This window comes from Thalassophryne amazonica, chromosome 21 (assembly GCF_902500255.1).
Source record: "Thalassophryne amazonica chromosome 21, fThaAma1.1, whole genome shotgun sequence".
Taxonomy (NCBI): domain Eukaryota; kingdom Metazoa; phylum Chordata; class Actinopteri; order Batrachoidiformes; family Batrachoididae; genus Thalassophryne; species Thalassophryne amazonica.
In genome coordinates this window covers 32847126-32870583 of record NC_047123.1, presented here as the reverse complement: position 1 = coordinate 32870583, position 23458 = coordinate 32847126, and the positions used below count along the sequence as shown (strand labels likewise).

Below are 23458 nucleotides of genomic sequence, written 5' to 3'. Positions count from 1 at the left end.
TTAAAAACACGCCAACATGGTCCAAAATGGGAGGTTCACTAATCCTCACCTGTGGCTATCAGAACCTGAAATCTCACAGCAGAATATGCAGACATTTTTACAGACTTAATGATGGAAAATTTGCAGACACACTCACGTCTGACACATTAATCCAAGGCAACTGCATGGGAAAACACCTTGTAATCACGAGACAACATCTCTCAACGCTACATTATTTTGCGAACATTTGAGAAGCTCCTTTTATAATAAAACTTCTCAGACTGAAGCTGTAATTATAAGCACTTTAAAATTGAACTGAACTGTATTAAATGTTGCAGCTTTTCATTTCTAGCATCAGCGATGTTGTCGTAGCTGCAGTGCATGAAGACATATTTGACAAGGCTCATGGAATTAAACAGCTATTTGGTAAATGACATATACTTCATGCAGAAAAAGCTTGTAAGTCGTATTTGTAATGTGCATCTAAATAGTTTAGAATATGAGGCGCAGTGCAACATGCGCAAACCACAGCGCCATATAAAACAATCATGCTACCGCCCACCCTGCAGTACAACACAAAGAAGCTCAAGGCCCGCCCCCCGAGGACCCCTCCCAGCTCCCATTGGTTCTGACGCTCGAATGTTGGCAGCATCTGGAGCCAATAAGCCGTCTCCAAGGTGATGTCATGGAGGCAGTGTTGATGCTGTTGCTGATGCTGTATCCCAGCGCCTGTATCCCTGCATCCAGACTGGGGTAACCGTAGTTACCGGTCCACCACCCTCAGCAGCAGCAGAGAGCCACAGGCGGGGACAGAGGGGGGTGAGTCTGCAGCGCTCGCACTCAAAAAGGTGTTTGTTTCTTTTACAGGTGTGGCCATGGCTTTTGGAGGTTTACTTTGAATGTCATTGGTGTTGTGGGGAGTAATGTGGTGAGGATGATGGGTAGTTCCTGTTGTCGGGAGGAAAAAGGAGGACTCGGTGTACCCACAATGCATGGTGTGTGAGCTGCGACATTTATTATTCATGCTCCTCAAGCAGCTTTGTTTCTGTTGAGAGACAGTGAGAAGTCGAGTACAAAATGGAGACTGCGTGTGTTTATGTGTGTGCGTGTGTGTGTGTATGTGTGGGGGGGCAAAGTGCATGTGCGTGTGTGTTCAGAAAGGGCGAGGAGGAAAGCCACAGGTGTGGATGTTAATTAAAAAAATGGTGGATAAAGCTTCAGTTGGCCATATTTTTAACTGCTACCGCTGTAGACCGGTCAGGGTTTATTCGTCTGTGTGTCTAGTGCCTTGCCAAGTGGTTCTTAGGTAAGAACTTGAGGGGCCACAACATTTTCAAACGCATTATGACTGAACTGTACCGACTCATTTTAATAATTCCTTCAGTAACACTGCCATTATAGATTGTCTGCAATAAATTCAGTAAAATTGTGATCAAAATCCACTTATATTTTTCATACAATTATGTGTGATTGTGATGTGATGAAGTACTTTGTGATACTTTGACATATAGTGCAGTTGTGGGTGGAATCAATAAAGAAAAATTATTTTCTCATTAAATAATATATATATTTTTTTATTTAGCTTTGTAGTTGTAGAACTGGATTCTGGGTGGGGGATGGGGTGGGGCTGGGGGGGGCAGAAGAGAGATAAGTGCAGCTACATTTGAATCCAGACTCAAGACAGATGTATACCATTCAAAGAAATTAATGCAGGAAATTAGCACATTCTTGTCACAGATTTATTCAAGTCAATTAAAGAAATCCAGTTAATTGCAATACCTCAATGCCACCAGCTGATTATTCAACTTTATCATCAAGTGACATAACTGACATCAAAAATATGATGCATATGTTAAACTCAGGTGAGAAGACGTCTATGCAGAAAACTGCAGTTTCAATATCGCATCTCAAGTTATGGTCATTCATCTATTTTTGACAACGACCTCTGATTTGACCTTGACCTTTGACCTTGATGTGACCTGTGTTGCAAGAGGGTGGTCCACTGGGTTTATCCACCAATTTTGATTGACGTTGCTGTTTGCATTTTAAAGATATCACAGCAGACAGACAGACAGACATGACCGCCGCAATAGCGTCTTTCCACTTCGGGGTGAAGCTAAGAAATGAAAATGGTATGTTTGCTACTGTTTTTTCTAATATTATTAAGGTGCACAATAATTGGGTGAAGGTAAAGATGCTGCAGAAATCAAGAGTGAAAATCAGGAAGTGAATAGTGGAGAGAAAGAAAGGGCTAACAGGAAGAAGAGTGTCAAAAAGAAAACTGTGCAAAAACTAAACTGTGGCCTGACTTTGCTTTTCATGCAGCATCATATAATGTGAAAATAGTAAATAGGAATAAAATTAGAAAATACAGCGAGTCCACTGTTGTAACTGAAAGAAATACAGTGCTAGCTTGTGTCATCTTGCTAATTAGCCTCACGCCTTGACTGCAATCAAGCCACTTCAACCAGTTCAGAACAGAAAGACGCTCACTTCTGATCAAGTTCCTTGTTTTGACATTACCCACAACGCAGTGGTATGCTACAGTAGGTGCACAAAATCATTGGAAGAGTTACAGTTTGTGGTTAATATTACAAAACGTTTCATGAATATAACTCCTAAACTCGCCAAAGAAGAGGACTGTTTAACTTTTTGTTCAGCATCTTTTTGCTCAAATAGTCAGGAAAAACAAACACACACAGGAATAAAGAGCTCACAAATATACTGTGCACAAACGTATTAATGCTCAACTTTTTGTAGATAATGCATCACCCCAGAACTCTTCCAGTGATTTTGCATACATGCACCACAAACTTAGCATCCCATTGCATTATGGGTAATGTAAAAACGCCAAATGATAGCATTATTAGCTATTCAGGTGCATATATCAGAATTTATATATATTTAGAGAAAGAGAGATAAAAGGATATAGATATATAACGTTACCAGGTCTGAAAAATAAAGTTGTTGACCCTGAGAATTGTCTGATTAAACATTAGAAGAGTATAAATGCAATGTTTCACAAAGAGCATTTTAATTATATACATATTACCATTATTGGATGTACTTTTACAATTGTTAGCAATAATCAGTCACCCACTTTTTGATTTATCTTTCCCAAGATAAATTGTTGGGCTGTGTGTGTATATATATATATATATATATATATATATATATATATATATATCATAAAAAATTTTTCGGGTTGGTCGGATTAAAGGTAGTAAATAGAAACACAATTGAAATACTCAAAAAATGGACATTCTCATTACATTTTATTATGCATTCACTGAAAATGTAATCACCTTCTCTTTCACTTGCTGGTTCCACTCCATCACCCTGCAAAACACAAACCGCCTGCTGTATGTGGCCAAAGTTTGCTCTAAAATCATTGGGGAACCTGTTTGGCCTCTCAACTCATTATGTGATCAACTGAGTGTAAAAACTGCGCGCAAAATATTACACGACTCCACCCATGTGCTTTCTTCGGAGTTTGAGTGGCTCCCTTCAGGACGCAGACTTCATTGTCCAGGCTGTCCAAGTCTTCCAAACTACTGTTGTGCTTTTTTTAAATTGTCCCTTGGAGATAAATAAAGTGATTTGAATTGAAATGTTATACTTTTATTATTAGGTCATCCTGAAGTCTAATCAAGCTCTTCTTCTTTGTCTTTCGGCTGTTCCCGTTAGGGGTCGCCACAGCAGATCATCGTTTCCATCTCACCCTGTCCTCTGTATCTTCCTCTGTCACACCAACCACCTGCATGTCCTCTCTCAGCACATCCATGAACCTCTCTTTGGTCTCCCTCTTCTCCTCCTGCCTGGTGGCTCCATCCTCAGCATCCTTATCCCCTATATACCTGGTCCCTCCTCTGCACATGTCCAAACCATCTCAATCTCGCCTCTCTGACTTTGTCTCCAAATCGTCCCACCTGAGCTGTCCCTCTGATATGTTAAATCTAATCTTGTCCATTCTTGTCACTCCAAAGAGAATCTCAACATCTTCAGCTCTGCCACCTCCAGCTCTGCCTCCTGTCTTTTTGTTAGTGCACCGTCTCTAAACCATACAACATAGCTGGTCTCACTACTGTTTGTAAACTTTCCCCTTCACTCTTGCTGATATTCTTCGGTCACAAATCACTCCTGCCACCTTTCTCCACCCACTCCACCCTGCCTGCACTCTCTTCTTCACCTCTACACACACTCTCCATTACTTTGAACAGTTGACCCCAAATATTTAAAACTCATCTACTTTCACCCTTCTACTCCTTGTAACTGCACTATTCCACTGGGCTCCCTCTCATTCACACACATGTACTCAGTCTTGCTTCTACTGACTTTCATTCCCCTTCTCTCCAAAGCATATCTCCACTTCTCCAGACTAGACTCAACTTGCTCTCTACTCTCACTACAGATCACATAGCCATCTGCAAACATCATAGTCCATGGGGACTCCTGTCTGATCTCATCTGTCAACCTGTCCATCACCACTGCAAACAAAAAAGGACTCAGAGCTGATCCTTGGTGTAATCCCACCTCCACCTTGAATGAGTCTGTCATTCTGACTGCGCATCTCACCGCTGTCACACTATTCTTGTACATGTCCTGCACTACCCTAACATACTTCTCTGCCACTCCAGACTTCCTCATACAATGCCACAACTCTTCTCTTGGCACCCTATCATAAGCTTTTTCCAAGTCCACAAACACACAATGTAACTCTTTCTGTCCTTCTCTGTACTTTTCCAACAGTATTCTCAGAGCAAACATGGGGTGTGCAGCCAGTACATTCTGAGTGCCGGTCCCAAGCCCGGATAAATGAGGAGGGTTGCGTCAGGAAGGGCATCCGGCGTAAAACAAGCCAACCCAACTATGCAGACTCAGAATTGAAGTCTAATCAAGCTAAAACAGAAAATATGACACATTTTTTATGCCAGACAAGAAGACTTGAGATTAAGGGGCTGATTCAGAATGTAGGATGCACTGAAGAAAACCAGTTACTGGTGCTGGTCATTATATCATGACATCACAAAACCTTCACAAATACTGTTTTTTTTCTTTCACGATACAGCCCCAAAACATTTAGAACCACTGGTTTTGACTTGTTTCATGTCAATGTAGACTCCCCATGACATTACTGCTAAACAAACAAAGTAAAGCCAGCAAATGTTGAAATCTCTGACCTTTGACTCTCTGCTTTCAGAGCTCCAGGCCTCACACCATACAGCCATCTTTTGGCTACTGGATATAAATAAAGGACTGTTAAACGATAAATCAGTATAATCAAAGAATTACACTACTTTTCTTCCTGGTTTATCAACACAAATGAAGTGTCTTTGTAAAGGTTAGTACTTCCTGGTCCGTCCTGCAGTGGGTGTTTCTAATGCTACTCCACCAACTACTGGTGGTTGGTTGTAACTGCATGTGGTTCATGCTATTCTTACATTTAGAAGTTTCATGATCTATTTTAATCAAACAGCAAGGTTTTTTTTTTATTTTAAAAAGAAACTATTTCAGCTGTTTTTCCAAGTGTTTATGACACGATCATCCTTTATGTTCTGCTTGGAAATATGTGAAGAAATACAGTGTTTGGAGGCAGATCTGCTCTGGCATTGGTTGAGTTAAACTAGCGCTTCTCAAGGTCATCCTCCCTGCATGACCTTTGAAGGAGAGTCATTGAAACATTGTCTCTCTCGCTCTCTCTCTGCATGTCTCTCACCTTCTCGAACAGAGTGAGAAGGATATTCTGCATCCCTGGAGATTTCCTGACACATTGCGAAAATGACACTGGCAGGTAAATGCAATCGCAGCAGAAATTCAAACATCTCCCAGCTGCTGGTTTACAGCATGCACTGTTGGATTTATTACCACAGTCGTGCATCTCTTCATTATCATGACTATTAAAATACCGAAATAAAAAATGATTGCTTATGTTTGTTGCAAAAGGATTATATAATGCCTTCATGTGTCTCCAGCCTACAAAGAGAAGATGAAAGAGCTCCCCCTGGTGTCTCTGTTCTGCACCTGCCTGAACCCACAGACTCTAGAAAAAACATCATACAAGGCAGAAGGTCAGAAACTTGAACAGTTATACCCACTCGGCACTCTGGGAAATGTAGGCCTCAATTTGGCCATTCAAAAATAATATTCTGGTATGTGCAGGGCCTCTGTGTGGACTTTCCCTCGCTTGAACATTTATTCTGAATGGATAATCTTCATAATGTCCATCACAGATGCAGTGGACCTGGGATGGTGCGTCATCAAAGACGTGGAGGTGATTGAGCTGAACAAGCGGGCATCCGGTCAGGCCTTTGAGGTCATCCTGAAACCCCCGTGCTTTGATGGCGTGCCAGAGCTCAACGCCTCCATGCCGCAGCGCCGTGACCCCTCCCTGGAGGAGATCCAGAAAAAACTGGAAGCTGCTGAGGAGAGACGAAAGGTGAGGACAGAAGGGAAGGATGAGCCGGTATTTCTAAAACCAGTGTTGGAGCATCAACACAAAGCTTGGAGCCGCGTGCTGCAGCTGCTGTGTCGTCACTGTGGGTGTATAAGATTAATGCTTTATTTAAAAGCATTAAAATGCATATTAGTGGCATATTTAATTTGCTCCCATTGAGTTACAACTTAACTTTCAAGCATACATGGTAACTAGCTAGACTAGTATTGCCCAGGTGTTTCTATGAAGCATGCACATTGGAAATATTCTGGAATTAGACTCTATCAGATTCTTCCAGAAGTGTGCAAAGCCAAAATCTGGAAGCAGTTAACAAACTTTTTTCCCTTTCAGAAACTTAATCCCTTAACTTTAACCCTTATGCTAATTCTCTCTGTAAAGTCTTGAATATAAAGTAATATGCAGAGGATACAAGGCAGCTGAGACATTGGGTTTACAGCCACGTTTAGTTCTGAGGCCGGAAATGTATAGCACCCTTCCAGAAATGGCAGTTAGACTCAAAAATGGGGAAAAAGATAAAAATAAAAATCACAAGCTTATCCTGGTTTGCGTAGTTTGCAAAGCACAGCAATTATAGTCACAGTAGCTAGCTAGCGTAGCCATTTGCAGAAAAAATTGACAGTTTTTTTTTTTATGTCAAAGAGAATTTGTTGCTGGATGATTTTTTTTTTAAGTGCTTTATCTCAACTAAATGACAATTAGGTCAAGTTAATAATCAAGAAAAAAGGTCTTATTTGTAGTTTGCCACTGTGGATTCCAGCTTCCATGTGTGCTTCATGTAAATATTGTTTACAGTTTTACTATAGGTACTCCCCTCCTCCTCTTCCCTCCCCATCATCAATAAAAAAAACCCGACAGTAACCACCGGCAACAATCACGCTGACTCCAATCATGTTTGTCTCCCTCTAGTGCCAGGAGGCTGAGCTGCTGAAGCACCTGGCGGAGAAGAGGGAGCACGAGCGTGAGGTGATCCAGAAGGCCTTTGAGGAGAACAACAACTTCATCAAGAACGCCAAAGAGAAGCTGGAGCAGAAGATGGAGGCCAACAAGGAGAACAGGGAGGCCCTGTTGGCTGCCATGCTTGAGAGGCTGCAAGAGAAGGTACCAATGCAAACAAACAAACACCACCATGTCAGGGTTGGGCGTCTTTCAGAATAAAAGTGGTGGGTCATAGTCTTGATCAGCCATCATGTGTTTTTTTAACCAAAATAATACCCAAAATCTGAAATGTTCTTGAATGAAAGTGAGGTCTTCCTGTGATACTATGAACTACATGAGTATTTCTATTATTAAAGCTGCAGTGTGTTGGACTTTGAGGTGTTTATGAGCAGAACTGGAATATAGCATTCATAATAATGTGTTCATGAATGTATAATCGCCTGCAACAATGATTCGATGTGTTTTCATGAGCTTAGAGTGAGCCCTTCATAGTCTCTACTTGGGAGTGGCTAGTGGACCCCCTCATTAAGGCTGCCGTGTTGCACCTCAGTGTAAATACAGTAGCCCAACAGGGACATACTTCATCCACATTTTGCATTTTGCACTGTGGCCAGAAGATAATTAGTGGTTGCTCCACTGCACACCATCTACTTGTTGCTCGTGCAGGCTAACAATTTTGTGAACAATCATTTTTGTGAAATGGAAAATGTTATACTGATCACAAGAAAAGGTAAGTTAGCATGAATCCTGGCCGCCAAAGAGACAAAAACGTGAAGGGAAACAACTTCGTAACCAGCAACGGGATAATGCAATCTGCAACCTCACCACTAGATGACACCAAATCCTACACACTGTAGCTTTAACATTCAAATTGCATGTGCAATCATGAATATCGTAAGTGGGAAAAACAGATTTTTAGTTCCTTTAATTCATTGTTCCTTTGTTTAAATCATTATGAATAAGTGCTGCACCCTCGTATTCAAGCATGTAGAAGCTCTGATGCCGTCTGTGTGTCTGCAGGACAAGCATGCAGAGGAAGTGAGGAAGAACAAGGAACTGAAGGAGGAAGCATGCCGGTAGACCAGCTGAGTGCTGAAGAGAAATGGAGAGTTATTTGAATTGTAAAAGTAAAAAAAAAAAAAAAAAACTAAAAGAGGAAATCGAAATAGTGCAGAAAAAGAAAATTGCATTTCAAAGAAGAAGACAAATTTTCATATTTGGTGTCTGCTGTCGTGTTTCTGAACAAGCTGTAAATTCAAAAGCATTTTTTATAGAAACTCAGCTGGTGTTGGGTTGTGATTGGCATTAAAATGAAAAGTTTTCCTTTAAAATGTGAGTAAGAGGAAACTGAATGGAAGCAGGTGGAGGTAGAACATTGAGTTTATATATATATATATATATATATATATATATATATATATATATATATATAGCTCCTTCATCTCTGCATGATCATAAAAAGAGCTCTGATGAGAAACTCTGGGAAACTGAGCTGTTTGTGCAAAAAATATTAAAGTCTGCAAATGACAGTCTCTGTCCAATCCGTCTGCAAGTCGTCATCTAAATTGTTACTTGGCTTCGTGATAATTCATCACGTTCTCTTCATGCCACTTCCTTGCTGCACTGCATTTGGAGACGTCTTTGTGTGTTAAACTCAGCGAATTTTACAATATTACAAAATGAAGAACCATGCTTTTGTATTTTTTTTTCTATAGCGCTCAAGGGTCACACACATAAAAAAAACCTCAACCAATCAGCTTTTTATCTCTCCATGAAACTTGCATTAGAGTCCTTTTAGATTCTGAGCACTGACTGCACTCTTAGTTCATTAAGCACAACTTAAAAGCACATAATGACATGCAGAATGAACTAGGAAAGCACTCAGAGTGCGTGACTCCGCCAAAGCTCAACACTCCTTGGATTTGACACTGGAGTTAAAGAAGCATTGTTGCAATTTATAAGTATATCAAAGAGTTTCTGAACTGAACTTGAAATGCTGATTGTCTGTCATGGGATATGCTTGACTGATAATTTTCATAAAGATCTGTGCATCTGTTATAGAGAAATTAATTAAAAGTAGACAATAGCACCCAATGGCATGAAGATGCAAAGTTCTATGGCAGATAGGTAGGATCACTTGTTCACAACACAATTCCCAATTGGTGGAAATCTGACTGTTAACACCAATGATCTTGACCTTCAGACAAATGACTGGCCAACGCAATTGTGGAATTCACCTACATATGTGTGCCAAGTTGGGTCCAAATCTGTCTGAAAATCTAATACCTTTACCCCAGTGACTTTAGGCAACTCCAGGCTCAACCTTTATGTTCATACCAAGTATAGCAGAAACTGGCCAAATGACCTGGGAAGACTACACAACAAAGAGGGAGACAGACATAAACGTGACCCCAATGATTGTCCTTGAGCAAATTTGACCTCAGCTAAGCAGTTTGGGAACATACCTTCATACAAATATCTGCTATGTTTGGAGCAAATCGGAGTGAAATATCACATTTTGGACCTTTGACGGAAATGACTTTAAACTTTAAGGGCAATTCCAGGGTCAATGTGGCAAAAGGACCTGAGAGGACTCGACCAACAAACAAACACCTCAAATTATAGCATTGTGACAAATATCTGCTTCCAAGAACATTGGGGGGAAAAAAAGATCTACAATCTGCAATCTACAACCCCTTGGATCTACAATCCAAGGGGTTGTTCCTCTTTATAAGACTTGTGCAGATCAGCTTAACGTGCTAACAGTCAGAACTTCTTGGTAGAGGTAAAAACGTGAACATCAATAACCCCCACTTATTAAAAAAGAACAACGTTGTGGCAAACCAGTGGTCTCACTTTGCTTTGACCCGTGTCAGGTTATAGTTTCACAAAAACAGTGAAAATAAAAGTGAAAATGACTTGAATTGTTGAGTCTGACTTGGTTCTTACGCTGATCCTGTTCGTTTGCACTGTAACATGGGGTTTGTATTTGTTGTAACTGTGTTTCTGTATTTCTTCAAAGGCGGATTGATTGTATGTACTTGGCATGATCAGTAAAAAGAGCTTAAAAAAAATCATACTTTGCACTGGTTCTTCAGGATTTCAGGATCGACACAGGTTTCACAAAGACCTCTCAAACCAGATTTACAGTTTTATTGCATTATGATTGAAATGGCCTCGGATTGTTATATCATCAACTTTAAAAGACGCTTTTGGACACCCTTGATTGGTTTTGTTTGGTAAAGACAACAGCACAGGTACTGCAGAAATGCAGGTGTACTTTCTTATACTGTAGCATCCTTAAATCCTTAAAACTACACAGTTGTAGGAATCACTGGTTTCCTTACCAGGTTTGATCTGCAGAACTAGGACACTGGACTCTATTATTTAGAATGTGGAGCTTGTATTGACATATCTGGGTAATAAAACCAGAATAAACTAATAATAAGCATTTACTGGACAGTCGAGATAATTAAATAAATAATGCAGAGGAGGTATTGGGGGTGACTGATGCATTTTGAGCCTGACCCAGTAAAAGTAGGGTGTGGTTCTCCAGCTTTTGCATTCCGAGAAACCAACATATGTCAAAAATGTGTGAAGTTTTGATTCACTTGGTGCAATGTTGAGAAATGTTGGCTTCTCAGAATGACAAAGATGGAGATGTAGATGTAGATGTAGATGCCCTACTTTTTCTGTACTGGGCTCAAAACTTCTCAATTGCACCTCGTACATCAGTGAGATAAGCCGTTGGGCTACCAGTATGTAGACCTGGGTTTGATTCCCACCCATACTTGACTCAACTGAGACAATGCAGATGAAGAGTCTTGTCCAAGAACCCAGACAGGAGGTATGACTGGGAATCAAACCCAGGCCTACATACTGGTAGCCCATCTTCTTTTCCAACCCTGCTGTTTTCAAAGAAACTAATATTTCAAAAAGGTCAGGCTGAATCACAACCAGCCAGCAAACATCAGGGGGAAGGAGAGAGAACAACATTTGTTTCACTCTCATTATCTGCGCTAAGATACCCTTGAGCAAGGCTTTAATCTGTTTCCTTGCATGGCAGCATCCTAACATCGATGTGTGGGCGTGATGCATCATTGTAAAGCTCTTGAGTCTCTGTCTCAAAGGGACAAACGCTTCATAAAAACAGTCTGCTTATCATTCAGCAGCAGTGGTCTTCTAGCTCCTGAGGGTGTTGTTGTCTTCTTGGTCATCAGCGGTTCCTAATACTGTTCATTTCAACACCCTGGTTTTCCTCTTCATCATCCACATCGTAGCTAATTATCATGCTTTCACTCACTAAGTACTCTGACTGGAGTTGATATTGATGGTGTGTAGAGGACCATTAAACTTGGACTGAAATTAAAATTGTAAAAATAAAATTGTACCTCACCCAGGCAAATGAATCACTTATTTTTACTGATCTTCTTATAGCAAGCAGCAGAGGCCTTGGGAGGCCGAGGATGTGCAAATCAAATCAATTTTATTTATATAGCGCCAAATCACAACAAACAGTTGCCCCAAGGTGCTTTATTTTGTAAGGCAAAAGCCATACAATAAAGCTTTGACCACACCTGCTTCTAATTTCCACCATTAATGTGATGACAAGATTATACCCTGCAACACTCCCACACATGTCCAGCAGGTGGCAGACAGGTATTACAAACATGTTTCCAAAACTGAGGAATAAGTGTCTCTGACACATTTCAGAGAGATCATTTTATTCATTAATAGTAATCATAAATGATAATGCAGCTTTAAGTGAGACAGTGATAAAAAAAACATTATACATTAGTGCCGTGGACAACACTGGGCCTCACACAGGTACAGCCGACTGTGACGACCTCCAACCCCAGCCTGAGGTCATACTTCCTCCGTCTGATCTTCCTCCTTCCCTTTAATTTCTCCTTCTGCAAAGGAATTCTGCAGAAAGACGGGAAGAGTGGTCAAAGCTGAATCTTTGTTAACAGTAAACATAAGTATATCTGTAACAATCCCTCGAAATAGGCATCCTGAAGGAGTTTTATCTTTCAAGGTCAGTCAAGGTCAAATGTCATGACAAATAGAAAGGTGATACATGATGTCATACTTTTAATATAATCACAGGTGTATCGATTACCAATTCATCAAAATAGGCTACCTGTACTATAAATATACCCCATGCATAGGCATTGGACCATAGGTTTGACCTTGGCCTTTGACCTTGACCTTTGATACATTCTTCTCAAATTCAAATCACATTATCTTTGGCTGACAATCTTCCCACAATGCTTGCTCCAAAATGGATCAAAATTCTTTGAGTTATGCTGTTTACACTCAAACAAACATAATAGGTGGAAATCAACCTGCGGTCTCACCTGCGGAGGACCAGCATGGGGTAATAGATCGGTTTGGCCTCCAGGGCAAAATCTTCACCTTCTCCCTGGAGGCTCAGGCATCCAGATGTGAGGCATTGAGCATGGGAGATCTTCCTGGGCAGCCGGGACTCGTCACACGAGTCTCTGGAGAAAAGAAAAAGACAGCATGAAAACAGGGAGGTGGTGTGTAAAGATCTGTTTTAAATCAAGATAACAGGAAGTCAGTTCCCCCCAAATAGAAGAAGGCCAAAACCATACAACAGTTTGGACAACTGCCATAAAATGCATATTTAACATTTGACCTTGACCTTGATCTTTAAAGTTGACATTATGTGGCTGTAACTCTGCATCAGTCATCTAAAAACACTGGTGTTTTGTCTCTCTGGTGTTTCAACCTAAAGAATGTTCTGCAGGATAACTCGGAATTAGGAAATCCAATGTAGATGGTAGGTGGAGCACTTTGATGGTTTCATTCATGCAAAACAATCTGAGGTGAAATTTAGTGTTGGAACAATGAGCAAAATGACTAAACAGGCCGTTGTATTGTGCATCACCTGTAGGTCCACGGTGACAGTGACGTGTTGGCAAGAGTTGCGCTTGACATGCTGAGGATGTGATGCTGTATTGAAGCATCCATGATCAGTCTTACTTTCCTTCCATTTAGTTTGGTTCCCTTCCCAAACATTACCGAATCCTTTTTAGAGACAACATGGGGAAGCATGGCCACGCCCAGCAACAGCAACACTCTTAAACCCTGAAGAGAACAAAATGCATGAGCAAAAGGAAACTTTAGGTCTTTGAGTAATTTAACCCAAATTTGGACACTGTTCCTGCACAGAAATGGACTAAATCAAAGAAATTAAGTTATTTTCTGACTGTTTAACTTAAATAACATGATCATACCTCCACACAATCTTACAGAAAGGATTTAGTATGAATTCCGACACAAAATCAAAAAAGAGTGAGGGAAATGATCAAGCAAGATACACAGTGAATGCTATCCGTGAGAGAGAGAGCAACTGCTTCTGCACAGAAATCAACAAACTCAGAGAAATAAATGGTTATTTTGTGATTGTTTAATGTTCACAGAACTACACAGCTGCATGGAAAGTATTTTGAAGCAGACTTCTTCCTTCTCATTTCCTGTCTTGCTGAACCACGGCTTCCGAATGCAAGGTCCATGGGTTATATTTGGTCTACACACCCTTCATTTTGGGCCACCAAGTCAATTCACTAATTTTCTCCAAATTTATAAATTACTGTTAAAGGCAGTATAAAAGTAGTGTAGTAGTGATTTTGAATATCCTTTTTATTGTCAAAAATAATAGATGTATTTGAAATGTAATAGTCTTGACCACATAGTACAGTTTATTAAGCAAAAATAAAACTGTTTCTTTTACATGGCATGCTCTGTTTTACTTCACTTTATGAATTAAGAGCACCACAATATTGTTTTAAACACACCCAGTGTTCACCTGCTAAATTTTCAACAAAAAATGCCAAACAAATGAAGGATAATGAAAACTCAGGCGTGTGCGGATGAATTTGTAATTAAAAGTGGCTTGCAGAACAATATACAAAACAAAAAAAAGTCTACTACTTGTTCAGTAAATTCGCACCATGTTTAACATATCAGTCCACTTATTGAACTTTCAAAATAAGAACAAAAGCATAATGAAAACCATTAAGCAAATCCTGTCAGTAAGGAGGCGTGATCGCCATTTTAATTCCGGGCAAGTTAGTGATTTGCATGCATAGATGTTCAAGAAACAGGTGGAATATGCCGGAAAGCTGCACATGTTGGCAAAGCCAGACACGGAGGGACAAGGGAGACAATATTTCCTTCCATAAGTAAGTGGTTTTGGTTCTTCTTGTCACTTTGTCCGTGATATTTGGATGATAAACAGCTGTATGTTTCCTGCCGTGTCGCCCGATGACATGGACCATTAACTCTTCCCTTATGTCTAGTTTATATTTTTCCACTGCTAGACCAATGTCTAGTTAAAATACTTGTCATTAGTGATTAAAATTGTTCGACAAGACTGGGGATTTTTTTTTTTTTTTAATTTGCACCTTAAAATAATGAGATTATAATGACCCGCGCTGTGCCGCTCACAGTCACACCCACACATAGAGATGTGTGCCCACACCACTGACTTCATGAATGAAACTCAGTCAATAAAAGATACTTGTGTAAAAATATAATATGTATATAAATGCATTGTAATGGTTTTAGGAGCCGCGCTGCGTTGAACAGCTGCTGCAGCAGGACGCCTCAGCTCAGCAGCTGGAACAGCGCAGATCTGTGTAACTTTCAACACTAATATTTGGGAATGTGTGTGTCAGAGTAAGTTTAATACTTTCCTGACATAATTTAATGCAATTTAATTTTACTGGCTCAATATCCAGGTCAAAGTGGCATTTTTTTTTTTTTTTTAACATGTATTTTGCGAGCATTTTTCTGAGTGTGTCCAGTCGCGGATCTCCATTGAAGGCTGGGGAAGTTTGTTAAGTGGGCAAATCTCATTCTGAGTTACCAGTACATGGCCCCCAGTGAGGCAGTCTTAAGTCAAGACTTAAAACCTATTTTTATTCTCTTTCTTATGAGTAGTTTTTATTTTATGTTTTATTCTTTTACTTATGTTTTTAATTGGGTATTTGAATTTTTTTTTTTTTTTTTTTTTTTTTTTATGTTGAACTGTTCTGTGTGAGGCACCTTGAGACAGCTTTTGTTGTAATTTGGCACTTTTGAAATTGAACAACATTTTACTGAGTCTTAAAGTAAATAAATATGAAATTGGTTACTGGATCCTTAAACTCTGGACATAATAAACTCTACATGGTGGATCCTTGATCTGCGGACATAAACAGAAATAAAATCTGTTAGTTTTTGTCAAAAGCATTTCCTTTCAGACATTATTATTGGCATGAATGTCTTTCCATACCTATGAGCTGAGCTCTTGCAACTGTGCTGCAGGTCAGGTTTATAAAGAATGCCAGACGTCTCATTTTGGGAGGAAAAAACGTTTTAGTCGATTGTAGTTTATTGTCTGTATTGCAACGTTTGTAAGAGGTGTCATTTTATTTAAAGCGGCGATTCGTTTTGAAGTTTTTAATTCCGAGCGGACTCTCAACAGAGAGCCGCGCAGCGTTTGAAGCTGTGACAAAACGATTCTCGTTTCTCGAGACCAGAGTCCCAGTTAGTGACTTTAATCCACACAAAAGTGACTGATGATATTTTAATGGCTTTCAGAGGGGTTAAGAAGCGGACTTACCGCTTCTGAAGAGCAGCGAATCAAAGAGCCACGAGCCATTGAATCGAAGCATTGCTTCGATTCAATGGCTCGATTCAGTCGAAGCATTGCTTCGATTCACGCTTCAAACTGGAGTCGCGCTGCAGAAACGGTTGATTACAGACGCTGTATTGAAAATCGTAAAGGTCCAAAATTCTAGCGTAACGGGCCGTAACGCAAGTTTGCGCTAGCTAGAACCCTGGATAATATCATAAAATGCATTAAAATTGTAATCCTGTGAAGTAATCCCCATTTTTACTAAATTACCTTTTTTGTATCCTAATTACGTAACGCTGTTACATGTATTCAGAACCCTGGATAATATCATAAAATGCATTAAAATTGTAATCCTGTGAAGTAATCCCCATTTTTACTAAATTACCTTTTTTGTATCCTAATTACGTAACGCTGTTACATGTATTCAGAACCCTGGATAATATCATAAAATGCATTAAAATTGTAATCCTGTGAAGTAATCCCCATTTTTACTAAATTACCTTTTTGTATCCTAATTACGTAACGCTGTTACATGTATTCAGAACCCTGGATAATATCATAAAATGCATTAAAATTGTAATCCTGCGAAGTAATCCCCATTTTTACTAAATTACCTTTTTTGTATCCTAATTACGTAACGCTGTTACATGTATTCAGAACCCTGGATAATATCATAAAATGCATTAAAATTGTAATCCTGCGAAGTAATCCCCATTTTTACTAAATTATCTTTTTTGTATCCTAATTACGTAACGCTGTTACATGTATTCAGAACCCTGGATAATATCATAAAATGCATTAAAATTGTAATCCTGCGAAGTAATCCCCATTTTTACTAAATTATCTTTTTGTATCCTAATTACGTAACGCTGTAACATGTATTCAGAACCCTGGATAATATCATAAAATGCATTAAAATTGTATCCTGCGAAGTAATCCCCATTTTTACTAAATTACCTTTTTTGTATCCTAATTACGTAACGCTGTTACATGTATTCAGAACCCTGGATAATATCATAAAATGCATTAAAATTGTAATCCTGCGAAGTAATCCCCATTTTTACTAAATTACCTTTTTTGTATCCTAATTACGTAACACTGTTACATGTATTCAGAACCCTGGATAATATCATAAAATGCATTAAAATTGTAATCCTGCGAAGTAATCCCCATTTTTACTAAATTACCTTTTTTGTATCCTAATTACGTAACGCTGTTACATGTATTCAGAACCCTGGATAATATCATAAAATGCATTAAAATTGTAATCCTGCGAAGTAATCCCCATTTTTACTAAATTATCTTTTTTGTATCCTAATTACGTAACGCTGTTACATGTATTCAGAACCCTGGATAATATCATAAAATGCATTAAAATTGTAATCCTGTGAAGTAATCCCCATTTTTTACTAAATTATCTTTTTTGTATCCTAATTACGTAACGCTGTTACATGTATTCAGAACCCTGGATAATATCATAAAATGCCTTAAAATTGTAATCCTGCGAAGTAATCCCCATTTTTACTAAATTACCTTTTTTGTATCCTAATTACGTAACGCTGTTACATGTATTCAGAACCCTGGATAATATCATAAAATGCCTTAAAATTGTAATCCTGCGAAGTAATCCCCATTTTTACTAAATTACCTTTTTGTATCCTAATTACGTAACGCTGTTACATGTATTCAGAACCCTGGATAATATCATAAAATGCATTAAAATTGTAATCCTGCGAAGTAATCCCCATTTTTACTAAATTATCTTTTTTGTATCCTAATTACGTAACGCTGTTACATGTATTCAGAACCCTGGATAATATCATAAAATGCATTAAAATTGTAATCCTGCGAAGTAATCCCCATTTTTACTAAATTATCTTTTTTGTATCCTAATTACGTAACGCTGTTACATGTATTCAGAACCCTGGATAATATCATAAAATGCATTAAAATTGTAATCCTGTGAAGTAATCCCCATTTTTACTAAATTATCTTTTTTGTATCCTAATTACGTAACGCTGTTACATGTATTCAGAACCCTGGATAATATCATAAAATGCATTAAATTGTAATCCTGCGAAGTAATCCCCATTTTTACTAAATTACCTTTTTTGTATCCTAATTACGTAACGCTGTTACATGTATTCAGAACCCTGGATAATATCATAAAATGCATTAAAATTGTAATCCTGCGAAGTAATCCCCATTTTTACTAAATTACCTTTTTTGTATCCTAATTACGTAACGCTGTTACATGTATTCAGAACCCTGGATAATATCATAAAATGCATTAAAATTGTAATCCTGCGAAGTAATCCCCATTTTTACTAAATTACCTTTTTTGTATCCTAATTACGTAACGCTGTTACATGTATTCAGAACCCTGGATAATATCATAAAATGCATTAAAATTGTAATCCTGCGAAGTAATCCCCATTTTTACTAAATTATCTTTTTTGTATACTAATTACATAACGCTGTTACATGTATTCAGAACCCTGGATAATATCATAAAATGCATTAAAATTGTAATCCTGCGAAGTAATCCCCATTTTTACTAAATTATCTTTTTTGTATCCTAATTACGTAACGCTGTTACATGTATTCAGAACCCTGGATAATATCATAAAATGCCTTAAAATTGTAATCCTGCGAAGTAATCCCCATTTTTACTAAATTACCTTTTTTGTATCCTAATTACGTAACGCTGTTACATGTATTCAGAACCCTGGATAATATCATAAAATGCATTAAAATTGTAATCCTGCGAAGTAATCCCCATTTTTACTAAATTACCTTTTTTGTATCCTAATTACGTAACGCTGTTACATGTATTCAGAACCCTGGATAATATCATAAAATGCATTAAAATTGTAATCCTGCGAAGTAATCCCCATTTTTACTAAATTACCTTTTTTGTATCCTAATTACGTAACGCTGTTACATGTATTCAGAACCCTGGATAATATCATAAAATGCATTAAAATTGTAATCCTGCGAAGTAATCCCCATTTTTACTAAATTATCTTTTTTGTATCCTAATTACGTAACGCTGTTACATGTATTCAGAACCCTGGATAATATCATAAAATGCATTAAAATTGTAATCCTGCGAAGTAATCCCCATTTTTACTAAATTATCTTTTTTGTATCCTAATTACGTAACGCTGTTACATGTATTCAAAACCCTGGATAATATCATAAAATGCATTAAAATTGTAATCCTGCGAAGTAATCCCCATTTTTACTAAATTATCTTTTTTGTATCCTAATTACGTAACGCTGTTACATGTATTCAGAACCCTGGATAATATCATAAAATGCATTAAAATTGTAATCCTGCGAAGTAATCCCCATTTTTACTAAATTACCTTTTTTTGTATCCTAATTACGTAACGCTGTTACATGTATTCAGAACCTGGATAATATCATAAAATGCATTAAAATTGTAATCCTGCGAAGTAATCCCCATTTTTACTAAATTATCTTTTTTGTATCCTAATTATGTAACGCTGTTACATGTATTCAGAACCCTGGATAATATCATAAAATGCATTAAAATTGTAATCCTGTGAAGTAATCCCCATTTTTACTAAATTACCTTTTTTGTATCCTAATTACGTAACGCTGTTACATGTATTCAGAACCCTGGATAATATCATAAAATGCATTAAAATTGTAATCCTGCGAAGTAATCCCCATTTTTACTAAATTACCTTTTTTGTATCCTAATTACGTAACGCTGTTACATGTATTCAGAACCCTGGATAATATCATAAAATGCATTAAAATTGTAATCCTGCGAAGTAATCCCCATTTTTACTAAATTATCTTTTTTGTATCCTAATTACGTAACGCTGTTACATGTATTCAGAACCCTGGATAATATCATAAAATGCATTAAAATTGTAGTCCTGCGAAGTAATCCCCATTTTTACTAAATTACCTTTTTTGTATCCTAATTACGTAACGCTGTTACATGTATTCAGAACCCTGGATAATATCATAAAATGCATTAAAATTGTAATCCTGCGAAGTAATCCCCATTTTTACTAAATTACCTTTTTGTATCCTAATTACGTAACGCTGTTACATGTATTCAGAACCCTGGATAATATCATAAAATGCATTAAAATTGTAATCCTGCGAAGTAATCCCCATTTTTACTAAATTATCTTTTTTGTATCCTAATTATGTAACGCTGTTACATGTATTCAGAACCCTGGATAATATCATAAAATGCATTAAAATTGTAATCCTGCGAAGTAATCCCCATTTTTACTAAATTATCTTTTTTGTATCCTAATTACGTAACGCTGTTACATGTATTCAGTTACTCCCCAAGCCTGGTTATATCTACTGTCAGCTTCAGAAATATATGGACAGTGACACACTTTTTTTTTAAGTGTCTCTGCCCACTGAGTTGACGTGAAATAATTAAGATGAGTTTGTAGTGCCGACTTTCAGCTTTATAATTCAAGGTTTTAACAAATACATTGCATAAAGAATTTAGGAATAACATAGTTTCTTATACACAGTCCCTCCATTTTCAGAAGTGGTAAACTACCAAATATAAGGTTTTTCAGGGGTTTTGTTATACATTTTGAAAAGCTCAAGTCTCCTGTGTGCCTTCCAGTAAACTGTAGGTGAATTTTCAAACACACACACACACACGCACACGCACTAAATAAATAAATAAATAAGTACAAAATTAAGAAAGTACTCTGAAGAAAACTGGCCGAAGAAGTAATTATTTGTATTAACAATAATCGTTGTATCTAGTTTGTCCAATTACTTATGGCCTCCAGAAATGGAGGGAATGTGTATAAAAATGGTAAATATTAATATTAAATAATATTAAATATTTTTTTAAAATTAAATGGCTGTCCAAATACTAATGGAGCATCATGTTACACTGAGTTTTAAAAAGGACAGCCTAAAAAGAAAAGGACACACACAAAAAAGTGCCTTACCAGCATCATGTCTGTGGTCTCGCCTTCAGATGTGAACTTTACTCTGAATGAGTTCTGCTGTTGTCTTCTGCCTTTATACACACGCTGCATTTCCTCTCTGTCACTGATTTTACAGATGCAAAAAAAAATAAATACCCTCTCTGAAAACCTTAGTCCACCCTGTCATGTTTTGTGAATATAAACAAATTGTTTGCTTTTATAGCATTGTTTGAATGTTTAACCAGATATACTTATTGTTGCTAGAGTTGATGGTGGTGGTGGTGGTGGTGGTGGGGGGGGTGCATTGATCACTGAGTTTAGAGTGGGGAAAAAAATCATTTTTTTAGTAATTTCTTGATTCTGAAAATGTTCATTTTTATAATTACTGATGAAAAAAGTATTTACTTTGAATTTGATTGGCTACATTATGTGATTTCCTCATATAATGTCTGCTGGCAGTTAATTTTTCTCTAACAACCTACCGTTTATTTCATTATTTAATCAAACAAAGTAAATTGAAATGTCTGTTTGTGTGTCAATTATTAAGTCTCAAAAATATTTTGCTATTACTGTTTATTATTTATGTGATCATTTCCTGCCCTGGTCATAGTTTGTTTATTTATTTATTCTTTTTTATTCAATCAGTCATTGTCTCTTATTAATTCATTTATTTAATTTATTTATTCATTCATTTGTTTATTCCTTTTGTTTTTTCCAATTAATTAATTCATTTACATATTTATGCATTCATTTTGTTATTTTCCATTTTGTTTCTTTATTTATTTATTCATTCATTTATATACCTTTAAACTTGGCTCATTATTGCTTCAATAAGCATGATTATTTTAAATTGCTAATTGCCATCATATGCTCTGTAAACCGTGCTACACTATAATACACTACAGTATTTCCAGTTTGTGAAAAATAAAGTGTCACCTAACAGAAAATTGTTTGTTTGAAATACTACAAATGGAATATTGACATTTTTTAATCATTTTAACTGAAAATATGCCTGACTCCAAAGGGATTTCACGGCTCCTATTTTGCATCAAAGAAACCACACACACACAAAAATCCCTTGTGTATACGTGTGATATACCAAAACCAGTCATGGTAAATACGAATTATCAAATCCCCAAGACACATGTGAGTTTCTCCTGCAGAAAGATGTGAAAACCATCAATAAATACAACTTCTCCTTAAAACTGTCAATCCAGTTTGAGTCATGTAGGTCAAACAAATGCTTAGAATGCTTCTTGGTAGGGTCACACACAAAATCTCAGCAAAAACAACAAAATGACTTCTCAAAGTGTGATAAGATCTTCCCTCATCAAGCAACATATGAGTAAGGAGACAACGAACTGGAGCATCGTGATAAAAATCAGTTTCGGTGTCGATGCTGAAGCACTTTAACATGTTGCACCTGCAAGAATCCTTCATTTTCATTCATTCATTTGTTCATTTTCTGCTGCTTATCCAAGTCATGCTGGCAAGAGCCCAAGCAGCTCATCCCACACTTTCTAACCTCAAATCTGAAAAAGTCGGAACAGTGTGGGAAAATGCAGATAAGTGCAGTGATTTTTACATTTACTTTGATTTTTATTTCATTGCAAACAGTATGAATCCACATTTCATTTATTTATTTATTTATTTTTGGTCGACTTTATAGACATCCATTCTTGTATTTAAGGCCTGCAACACATTCCAAAAAAAAAGTTGGGATGTAAAAGCATTTATAGAACCCATGTAATGTGTTTAAAAGACAATTTGGCATTGAGGATTCAAGTGATGAAATATATCAGGCGTCATTTATCCCATTCTTCTTGAAAACGCATCTTATGGCATGCAACAGTACACATGCTCGAGTTAAAATAACCGTACAGGAGACTGGACATTTCTGAGTAATCTTGATAAGAATCAGACACACCAGGAGAAACTTGCAGAATGCTATTTTGTATTTGATCAATTTAACCTTCATGGGCTTTGCTCCACAAATAAAATTTTAAGTTTCTACAAGATTAATTTGATGCTAGATCCAGTCACAAATATTTCTACAATTTTAATTCCAGCATTGACAAATATTTATATCCAACCTACAAACTTTGACCTTAATGTCCTTTCTCCCAAATAACTCAGATTAGTCAGTGCTTAAATGCTTCCTGCAAAGAAATACTGAAAGTAAACTTGGCCACAGTTAAAACAGAAAGAGTTTTACACAATACACGATATGAGTCAGACGTGGGTGTCTCGACCTTGAGTCTTCTTTCATATTGGGTGATGCCGACAGCAGATGCAAACTCCTCACCAAAGCTGGTGCAAGCCGTGAGATTGTAAGCTTGATCAGGGTCACGGGGTGAGACTTTACGCAGATGAAAGTTGGACACATCTGTCGAGTGTGGGTGTACGGGTGATTGCGACATCTTCTCACACAACAGTGTGGTTGATCAACTTGAGATCAGATCAGATTAACAAGTATTCACTCAACGG

At 37.5% G+C, this 23458-nt stretch overlaps 2 protein-coding genes across 2 annotated transcripts; one reads left to right on the top strand and one right to left on the bottom strand.

The window, feature by feature from the left end:
- Positions 1-651: 651 nt before the first annotated feature.
- On the top strand, positions 652-8703 carry stmn4 (stathmin-like 4). The gene is made up of 6 exons (XM_034162098.1): positions 652-798; positions 5708-5770; positions 5952-6047; positions 6210-6415; positions 7340-7531; positions 8390-8703. The coding sequence occupies exons 2-6, from the start codon at positions 5758-5760 to the stop codon at positions 8447-8449; spliced, it is 567 nt and encodes a 188-aa protein (XP_034017989.1). The 5' UTR covers positions 652-798; positions 5708-5757; the 3' UTR covers positions 8450-8703.
- A 3377-nt stretch (positions 8704-12080) lies between these two features.
- On the bottom strand, positions 12081-21017 carry il17a/f3 (interleukin 17a/f3). Its single transcript, XM_034162327.1, has 4 exons — positions 20993-21017; positions 13284-13483; positions 12730-12873; positions 12081-12295 (listed from the first exon to the last, which is right to left on the bottom strand). Exons 1-4 carry the CDS (start codon positions 20999-21001, stop codon positions 12157-12159), a joined length of 492 nt encoding a protein of 163 aa, XP_034018218.1. The 5' UTR covers positions 21002-21017; the 3' UTR covers positions 12081-12156.
- Between the last annotated feature and the right edge of the window lie 2441 nt (positions 21018-23458).